Source organism: Egretta garzetta, unplaced genomic scaffold (assembly GCF_000687185.1).
Source record: "Egretta garzetta isolate BGI_Z169 unplaced genomic scaffold, ASM68718v1 scaffold211, whole genome shotgun sequence".
Taxonomy (NCBI): Eukaryota; Metazoa; Chordata; class Aves; order Pelecaniformes; family Ardeidae; genus Egretta; species Egretta garzetta.
Window position 1 is genome coordinate 1,315,322 of NW_009258673.1, and position 10,248 is coordinate 1,325,569.

The 10,248-nt window shown below is 47.4% G+C and overlaps 1 protein-coding gene across 1 annotated transcript in view; it reads right to left on the reverse strand.

Moving 5' to 3' along the window:
- LOC104135225 (DAB2 interacting protein) overlaps positions 1-10,248 on the reverse strand; it is a 177,506-nt gene that overhangs the window by 115,334 nt on the left and 51,924 nt on the right. Inside the window, exon 3 of the mRNA XM_035888607.1 lies at positions 9,976-10,094. Within this exon, the coding sequence (XP_035744500.1) occupies positions 9,976-10,094 (119 nt within the window). The remainder of the gene's footprint in view (positions 1-9,975; positions 10,095-10,248) is intronic.

Below are 10,248 nucleotides of genomic sequence, written 5' to 3' on the forward strand. Positions count from 1 at the left end.
CCCGGGGGGGGTGTGCCCTTCGGGCCTCCCAGCGCCCATTGCCGGCTCATGTCCAGCTTTTCATCCACCAGCACCCCCAAGTCCCTCTGGGCAGGGCTGCTCTCCATCCTTTCTTCCCCCAGCCTGTACTGATACCGAGGGTTACCCTGACCCAGGTGCAGGACCTTGCACTTGGCCTTGTTGAACCTCATGAGGTTCACACAGGCCCACCTCTCTAGCCTGTCCAGGTCTCTCTGGATGCCATCCCATCCTTCTGGTGTGTCAACCGCACCACTCAGCTTGGTGTCATCCGCAAACTTGCTGAGGGTGCACTCGATCTCGCTGTCTAAGTCATTGATGAAGATTCAAGAGGACTGGATCACTGAGCGAAGTCTCCAAAGCATCGTTGGCTCCCCCGGCACTGGGGGCAGAATCGGTCTTTCTGTGCCTGGAGGGAAAGCCCGCGCGCAGTGCGGGGCTGATGGGGGCGCGATGCGGGTGGCTCGTCACCCCTCGGCAGGGAAAAGTCACGTCCCGGCTCACAAGGAGCCTGCCCTGCAGCCTGGACCCACGTCCCAGAGGACGGCGCTCAGCCTCCAGTCCTGCCTGGAAGGATTATGCCCAGGCCAAGGAGAAACAACAGACTCTGAGATGAGCTAACAGCAGCCCTCAGCCTTTCGGTGCGATTCTCAGAAGCAAAGCATTTTTTAAAAATGTAGTCCTCACTGAAAAAAATTAATATATAAACCCTTCTCTCTTTCTCTCTCTGTATACGTACATATCATTTAGAGTGTTACTATAGAGCAGCAAACACATCCATAATGGAACAAACCTCCCCACGCAGCAAGGACAGCAGAATATTAATTATTCAAGATACATACAAGGAGTTCTGTAAATCATGTGGTAACCACCCCGGGGCTCCTTTGCAGAGGGGCTGCTGCGGGCAGAGGCACTGCGTGGTTCCAGCAGGGGACGTGGGGGCTCCTGGACCAGCAAGGGAGCGTGGGGGCCGCTCTACGGGGCCCACCTCATCCCAGAGACGTTTGGAAACGTGAGCAGAGGGGACAGTCCGATACAATACCTCTGGCTCTATAATTACGAATACATTTACATAATTTTGTGAATGAACGCCACTGTCCTGCACGCTCTCAATCGTGCACAACGCATGCCACATCCCTCAGACAATTACTTACATAACACACGTGGATTAAGACCAAATTCGTATTTCTGGCTTTACTTCAAATCAGTTAAGTATTTTTAAACAAACTATATTTTCATTCCAGCTAAAATGCACAGGTTTAATTCAATTAAAATAATTTCTTGCGTCTTTTCATCACACCTGACCTGAATTTTTGCTGAAGAGAACCCGACTGAGCCATTCTGTAATTGTACTGAAAATTAGAATTATAAACACTGCCAAACAGATAGACACGATCGTAGTATCTGTATCATACGAGGGTGTCCATACGCAAACAATCTACTTGAAATCTCCCTAATAATCATTTAGGAAGAGGCTCCATACCATAGGTTGTTATTGAAGAGTACGGGATGGAGGAAGGACAGAGGAACGTATTTTTCCCCAGCCTGTTTTTTCTTCCCCCCCCCCCCCCAGCTGATGGATGGACTCGACACAGTTATTTTACATTCACAAGTCTTGAACATCATTATATCCAGTGCTCTGTACAAGCCACTGCCGGCAGAGAGCTCAGCGCACAGGCTGCCTCCAGCTACAATCAAGGGATTTCTGTGCCCGACCACTGCAATATGAACGGGGATAACAAGATGTACGCGTCCGGCATCTGCGTCTCCCAGCCCCCTGAACACAGCTTGACAACCTTGCCCACCTCAGCTGTTGTACGCTCACTTACAACTCCGTCTTTGCCCCTCACGTGGATTTTCCAATCAAGGTTTTGCAGAGTTTCAATAAAGAACAGAGCGAAACTTGGGTTTAAATATTTTTCTCTTTCCAACAGAGAAAGCCATCTATTGCTAATACTGTTTGCCAAGAGAAATGACAGAGTAGAGGACAGAAAAATTTGATCCATCAAGCAACGCACCTCTCCTACGAGATGGGAAATTCCATTTTGAAAGATGGAAAACCGAGGCAGATGCCAGGCAGATATCCCTCCCCCGTGCCTACACGGCACTAGGGGCAGAAACGGAGGGTGCAGTTTGATATTATAGCTCATTAAACACAACCGCACGCTGCCCTTGAAAGGAAAAGTCCTTTTTCTGCCGTCTTTCCGTGACTCTGCGGTTACATGGGTTGGTTCAGTGCTTCAATCAAACAGTAAATCACTCCCCTAAATAGTAATTTCCCACTGAATCAACTTGCTGACCCGACGACGAGATCTGCCGCAAGGGCACACGCGGCCAGGAGACAGTGGGCTGGGGAAAGCAAGGCCCTGCCTCTTAGTTTAAAAGTAATGTTTCTATCATGAGCAGTTCTCGTGTGATGGAATGTTTAAGCCTGGGGTAGAAGTATCCTTGTTTTTATTGTAAACAGTAATTAAAAAAGCAAACAGAAGAGGCTAGAACTCACAGTTTTATACCAGTTCTTCTGGTATAAGAGCAGCAGTGATGGCATTTTCTTTCTCTTTTTTTTTTTTTTTTTTTGCCTTGAGTTTATTGACATGAAGAGTAATGCTAATGTAATTGCACTGAAATTCATGCACAGGAAAATCTCACCAGGGCAAAGTCAGAACAAATGGTCTGTTTGGAAACACAGTGTTAATGCGATGGAATAGCAGTATCAGCCTTCGATCTGAAGAGTATCAAGACACCATCAGCCACAACGCAACTTGGCTGTCGCCCTCACTCAGTCTTTGCTGAAAGGGTACGGACAGACCGATCTGCTTGTAACCCTGAGGTGGACACGGGTGCAGCATGGCAGCGTGTCTGCCAGGCAAGGGCCAAATGAGTCAATAATACGTATTCAGGCTGTGAGAACGGCAAAATGAAAGCAAGCGCCCTTCTCTCCATTAATCAACCTGATCTTCCGCCGCAGGAACAGTGCCTTCCGATTGTCGGCATTTACCAAACATTCTTCAAATGCTAACCATCTGCAGCTGGAATACAATGCTTTGATTACAAATGTCAGAAAGATAGAGCATAAAATTAACTTCTCCTTATTTAGTAGGTTTAGAGAAATGTGGCTTCATGCTACACTAATTCAGTGCCCTCAGTATGAAAACTCCCCATTATGGTGTCTCGTCAAATTAGAGCCGACGAGAAAACGATGTCATCTCTATCCTCACGCAACCCTATATTTTGTAATTAAGCAGGACAGTGAAACAATGGCCTTGCTTATAGAGAAAAGGTCAGGAATGCAAAACATATTTTTGCAAGCTGGTTGTAAGATGCATGAAGCCAATTATCCCAGTAGCGCTGCGTACGCCTTAGCAGGAAGGGGTTTATAATTTTGCCCCATGACTCCAAGTCGAGCCAAAGCGCGAGCTGTACCCTGTGGGGCACTGCGCTGTTTGCCTGGGCTGTTCGGAAACCAGGAAGCAGGGAAACGTGAAGAAGGCTGTTAAAATAATTCCAACCTCTCAGCCCTTCCCTTGACATTTTACTGTGGCTTGAAATATTTCTAGGAATTAATATAGTCTTTTACTGAAACGTATTAGACATGACTTCCCTGTTCAATTAAGAAGGTAGTTTGGATATGTAGGATAAGGGGAAGTGTTATGTATTTCTTTGGGAATGTCGAAGACGTTTACCTCAGGTAGCCTCAGACACAAATCACAGGTTCTGATGCATGCGCAAAAGCTGATTTAACAGGAGGAAGAGTTGAGACCTTGCTCTTGCCTTGGGAGAAGCTGAAAGGCACCACATCGGTTTCAGTCCGTCTCTGCCCTGCTTGGGGTTATTAAATGGAGGAGCAGCATGCTGCTGAACGGGGCTTTTTAACAAATATTTCTATATGCACAGGCCGGTGCAACTCATCTGCAGCCTTCCAGATTTACCAGGAGCCCCACTTCCCTTAATCAAGAAAACGTAACGCAAAGAACACCGACCGGGGAAGGGCTTGAGCTTTGCCGAGCCTCCGCGGTCGCTGCCGGGGCTGCCGTGCTCGGAGGGCTGAAACGCCGATGCCACACGTGGTTTTGAACGCGCTCCCACCCTGACCGCCCCCACCGTCAGCCATTAACTGCAGCATAGACCAACGGGGAATAAATCCCCCTCCTAACACAACAGAAACCTGTATAAGGGAACCGGGTGTTATTTTTACAAAGCAGAGTATTAGACTTTCTTCCATATAAAGGATTATTTTTTTTTTGTTCCAATGCCTCCCCAACCCCCGCCCCCTCCAAAATCCCCTCTTTCCATTAAGAGCATTATCCTTTGAAAAATATTTGAATACCAGTTTCTAAACTTCCTAATACCACGAGAAGAAGATGAGGAACATCACAGTTCCTGGGAAGAACCAGTAATTTCCTCCTGCATCTCTCCTTCAAAGCAGTTCTCTCAGATTTTACTCTAGCCTCCAAACACAGCCATTAATTAGAGACCAGTAATTAACTTTCTGGTTCAAGAAATATTTTGCAAAGGAACCCCATTAAAAGGCTGATTTGCATATTCCAGGACAAAGTAGCCTTGATAAAGACGCGGGTACTACATGAGGCCAGTCTCAATCCTGAGACTGCCCTCGAATCTTTAAGCTACGACGTCTGTTCCCCGGCTGCGGGGGGAGCGGGACAGACACCCGCGGCACGAGAAAGCCGACACCGTCACCTGCGGGACGCTCCCGCTCCTGACTTTGCAAGACGTTTTATTTTGCATTTCAGTTATGGTTGACAGTGCCGAATGGTTTCCCTGTACAAACTCAGCAGTGTTTCCTCAAAATATTTTCATTATCACGAAAACCGGAGGCCGCTGTGCCGTACTTTGCACGCTGTTAGTGTCACCCTTCCCCGTGCACCTCCCATGGTAAGTCTTCCCACTCGGAAAGCTTCACTGGCTAATGCCATCTCAGTAGGGAGGCAGAAGAGAACGCAAGCTCTCCAGCACTTGTTCCCACAGATCTGAACGCCCCCCCTGCGTTCCGGGGTCTGCCAGCGTCCCAGTTCCGCGGGATGAATCATTCCTCTTTCCAAAAGGAACAGGGTGACTTCTCCATCCTTTGTAGCGCAGCACTCACCAGGTTCTCATCAAACTTAAACCATTTCATCGTGCCTAAAAATATTTGGCCTATCAAGCTTATGGGGAATAAACAAATGATAATTGGACCTAAAAAGAACTCACAAACTAAATTTACTCTAAGAGTACAGACGGTCATGAGTTATTGATGCTCTCCTACGGCATCAAAATAAGCTTTATGAACATTTGAGAACCCGTGGAGCAGACTGCATGAGCACTAGATCAGGGATTAAATGCGCTCTAGTACGTGACTTGTAAACTTCCGCTTCCCTCTGTGGGTTAAAAGCCCAAATTTTTGATAGGATAAAAAAAAAAAAAAAAGCAGTTTAAAGAGGAAGTAGCAGTAGTGCAAGTCGCTGCTGTTATTAATGCAGGGCTGTCCCCCTTCCAAGGCTGAGGCTCATTTAACAATCAACCATATGCTCAGACTTTTGTAGTGCCAAGAAAAGGCTTAAATAGGGTGTTATCTTCCGGAATGATGAAAAAACCCCTCGCAAAATAATCACAAATGTTGGTAATTGAGAGTCCCTTAGCGTGAAATGAATTCTAGGTGCACGGAGGAAAAGTGTCCCCAGGAACGATCAGCTCGGGGACTTCATCAGGCTAGGGAGTCACCCGGAGCGCCCGTCCGCCACCGAAGCAGGGCCGTCGGAAGGTATTTGCCCCCCAAAGTGCTCCTGCACCCCTGCCCTCTCTGCGCCGGTGCGACGCCACGGCAGCCTGTGCCAGTTTCAGAGGAGATGGCACCAAGGTCGTGTATTTAGATTTAAAAAAAAAAAAAAAAAAAAAAAAAAGATTCCCTTATTCCACCTTTTTTCAGCCAATGCCCATATAAACCGACCCTCTGCATTCCCGACAAACTGTCAGAAATTATTTTTGAACAGATTGCTGTAACGCAGTGACGGCAGTGACTGAAAAGGTCACTACAACGAGAAAACTCTCAGATATGCACTAACGACCATCATTAACAACTGCTGCAGAATAACCCCTCAGTTCTCTCTCTCCTCCCTGTGCCCAAACCCCAATCCTGAAACTTTCTCCATCACAAATTCTGTAGGAGAAATGTGGGCCCAATTAAGAAAAATCCCTCTGCCAAAGGCTTGATTTGTGGCTGATTCCAGAGAGGCTGCTACACAGACAAACATTCAGCGCTCCGTGATAAAAACTTTGTTAGCTGCTGTAATAAATCAGGATGCAGGAGACATTGTTAGCAAAAAACCACTTTAAGGGAACCCTTTTCAGCTCTAATGAGCAATCTGACCAGCCAACGAACCAACAGGAGCACTCGTTCCACAATCCTCCTTTAAATCTCACATTTATATAAACCGACCCTACCAGATTAATGCACCTCTCATACAGAACCCTAGTTAAGACTTGGTCTGATTTTGCTTCTCTTGTTCACAATCGATAATTTTATTACTGTTGCTGTAACAGGACTCCTAGAAAAAAAAAACCAGTATGCCAAAGACTGGCAAAATTTGGCCAACTACATCAATGTGAACCTCGGGGTAGTTTACTGGGGTTAGTGCAAATCCCTTATCCCACCTTTTTTCAAATAAAAGGTCTCTTCTCAGTCAATGTAAAATCCAACGCCATGAGAAACAACCACGTTTCTTCTACAGACGTAAGCTCTGCTTGACTACGATCAGCGTATTTTTCTAACACGCCACTTTGAGCAATTCCTCAGCTGTTCCCTATAGAGAAAACATGGTTGGCCAAGGTTTTACTACCCCAGAATTCCCTAAGTTTGCGCAGTTGCTCCGAGCACGCAGGCACCCGCCATGGCAGAACCGCCCACAGCGGCCTGGCAAGGGACACGGGACCCTGGAGCTGGCGGGGGGGCTTGACGAAGAACCCCGCGCCCCCGTTTCCGAGCTGCCAGCTCCTCCCCAGGACGCAGCAGCCACGCGTTGTGAGGGCAGCCCTGCGAGACCCCGCTGGGAGCCTGGCTCTTCGCTCCGTGCCAATGCAAGGTACGAAAACCCGGCTCCACCGGCACAAGATTCTCAAGGCGGCTCTGAACTGATGCCAGCGAGACGTTCTGTGACTTTTCCAATCTTTCATGCTATTTCCTTGCTTCCCTTTGTTATAAAACTCACACCGTACAAATTTCTCACTATTGTAGGAGGCAATGATTTTCCATTCTGAATTTACATGATGTATTCAAACGCATGCATTAATCAAACACAGGCTAAAAAGCACTGATATGTTTTATAGTCTCTTCTCTGCTCTACACACACGCCACGGCCACCCAGTGTCTGTACACGCGTGGGCACATTTCATATATTCACACGCATCTGCTGCACATAGCAGGATAAACAGGGCATGCAAGAAAAGGAAAAATAAAGCAACTAAGAGGCATGACACCGTACCAAATTAGATACGCAGCAGCCAAGGAACAGAATCATTTATGATCTACTATAGCTCAATATTTCAACCTGGAGTGTTTCGACTGCATTTATTGCACTATTCATTTTTGCTATGGCATCTCCCGCAAAATCCTCCAAAGCTCCAGCACAGAACGCTGCTATAATGGTGACTTCCAGGAGCAAAGGAGCGGTTCGTGAACAATCAGCTCAGATACAAGATGGAGTCAAGAATCAAATATTTAAGAGGCAAATATTCCAATACCAGATGCTTCTTTGAAGCAGTTCTTGGATTTCAAGACAGACAAGGAAGCAGAGCAGAAAATGCATGAGAGGGATCTAAAAGACTCAAGCCCTTTCATGCACAGAAGTGAGTGCATTGTGCATTTCAGCAGACGTGGATGGGAATGTTCAGGAAGATAAAATTATCTCCCGTAACCGAAACCTGGATGCACGACTGAGAAGCCCAGCTGCTGCTTTTCTTTCACCTCTCCAAGAGCAACAGTACCCAAGGCCAAGATCTCTGCAGAAGGATACTCGCTTGCATTATAGATCCGACGCTCACATTATAGAGCTGACACCACTAGGAAAGCTAGGAGACTAAAAGCTTGCTGTCAACGGCTCCCCAGTGCCAGCCAGCTTCCTCCAGATCAGGGCACGTCTATGCATAACAGGTGAAGCGTATTTAGGAGCGATACCTGCCAAATGGCAGCCTTTCATTTTCAGTTCCTAAAGACTCATGTAAGCAAGCATTTGGGTTTATTCAAGGCTGCTAGATGCTACCTCTCCTCTAACCCACCCTTTAAGCTCCACACTGAAAATGCACTACAGCCGTTCACTGAATCTCTTGGAAGAAAAGTTGCAGTAAATCTGGCTCCCTCTGAAGGGACGCTGCCCAGCGAGCTCCAGGGCTCTCGTGCTGGGAGGGCAGGGAAATTACAAAGCTTAATTTGGGAAAATGACTTTGGCTGCAGGACTGGCTGAAACAGTTAATTCCCAGGTCCTATACTGCCAGTTCACAGAACGAAACAAAACTCATCAAGGTAGAAAGAAAGCATTGCCTAATTTGCCTGTTCCCTGAGTGAAGCGGTAGCACCGTAGGCAGATTCCCGGCCGCCCGGCTACACTCGCTTGCCTTCCATATGGAACACAGTGCCCTACTTCGAGCGTTTGTGAAAACTGCAGCACAGGAACCAAATCAACTCTGTCTTCTCAGATAGTAACGCCCAAAATATTACTCTGCACTGACCAGCACAATCCTTTTACTCGCAGAATCCAGAAGGAAAGAGCTCAGGAGGCTGTAACAGGTCAGGTAAAGAAAAATCCAGACTGACAACTGTCGTTTGTGGGCTTCAGCAATTCACGGCCCCTCCAGTGAATGAGTATAGCTAAAACAAAGTAAAAGTTGTCATTGCTTTCGAAAGCGAAGCATTTACTCAAGGGATTCTAAAGCACTGTCTTGATATTTTAAAATGCCACTGCTGCAAAATGGTTACATCGCTGTATATCCAGTTTGGCGTATTTTCCAGACATAGACTTTTTTTGGCACTTAAATACCTCTGTGTCATTCCCCCAAATGATTCACGTAAGGTTGAAAGCTCTTCCTTTTGGCAGCAAACCACTAGTTTGTTCCTGTGCCTGGTACTGGAGTCTGTCTTACCCAGCCGTGACCTTGATCTGCGTGTGAATTTACACATATGTTTACCTAGAATGTGCATTTGTCTCATGCACACACTGACAAATCTGCGTGTACATAAACACACACACATCCACTAAAGAGCTACTTTACTTTCCAAACTGAGCTAAGAATAAAGCCAAGGTCTCATTCCCCCTTTATTTTGCTTGCCATTTGCTCCAGTACTGGCCATCCCATGTCAAACGCTTCCTCCGATCCATCTGCACACTCCCTGCAACGCATCCCTCCTGGACCGAAAGATCCTGTCATGGCTCAGACAGAAAAAGCAGCTTCGGCCACATGCCGAGAATCCATCTCAGTGCAATGACGGCAGCCAACAGCGATGCTGAAGATGTACGTGCGTGGAAGGGAGAGAGAGGGATTTGGGGAGCTTACGGTTGTTAGTGTTCTCTGTTATTGTTCATACAACGCGTAACCCAGGGACGTTCAATGTAGTCCCAGTGTGTGAGCATCCCTCCCCTCCCTCCCTCACCTGCATCAGCCGGCTTTGGCTGCTGCATCTACGTGCTATTTATATGCTGGTGCATCAACTTAGGATTTATTGGGGAGGAGAAAGCAGAGCAGTCAGGCTTCTCTGTCCGTATTCTTTAACCTAAACAGGAAGGGCTTGCACTGTATACTCGCCGACAAATTAAAATCCCCCCTCTTGCAATTAAGCAAGTCTACTTCTGTCACAGATGGGGCCCTTGCTCTGAATAAGATAAGCAAGGTATTAACAAGACCTGGAGAAATCAATCCCCCCGTTCTGCCTCGCACACCCTCCTCCCCACCCTCCGAGAAGCGACCCCTTACCTTTCATTGTCCACGCTCCTGAAGCCAGGTAAAATGTGCCGGAAGCTGCTGTTCCTATCAAGCTTCGGTTGGCTCTTTGTCCTTTTGATGGAGCCTTTAAGCCGACGGCTGAGGAACCCCTGTGGGGTGAGACAAGAATACTAAATTACAACAAAACAGGGAGAAAGAGCGAGCGAGCCCTGAACCTGCCCTCCTGCAGGCAGCGCAGCCAGGCAAATGGTTCTCTCCAGCTGCCTTCATGTGCGGCTGCCGGCAGCGCCGCTCCTCGCCGCC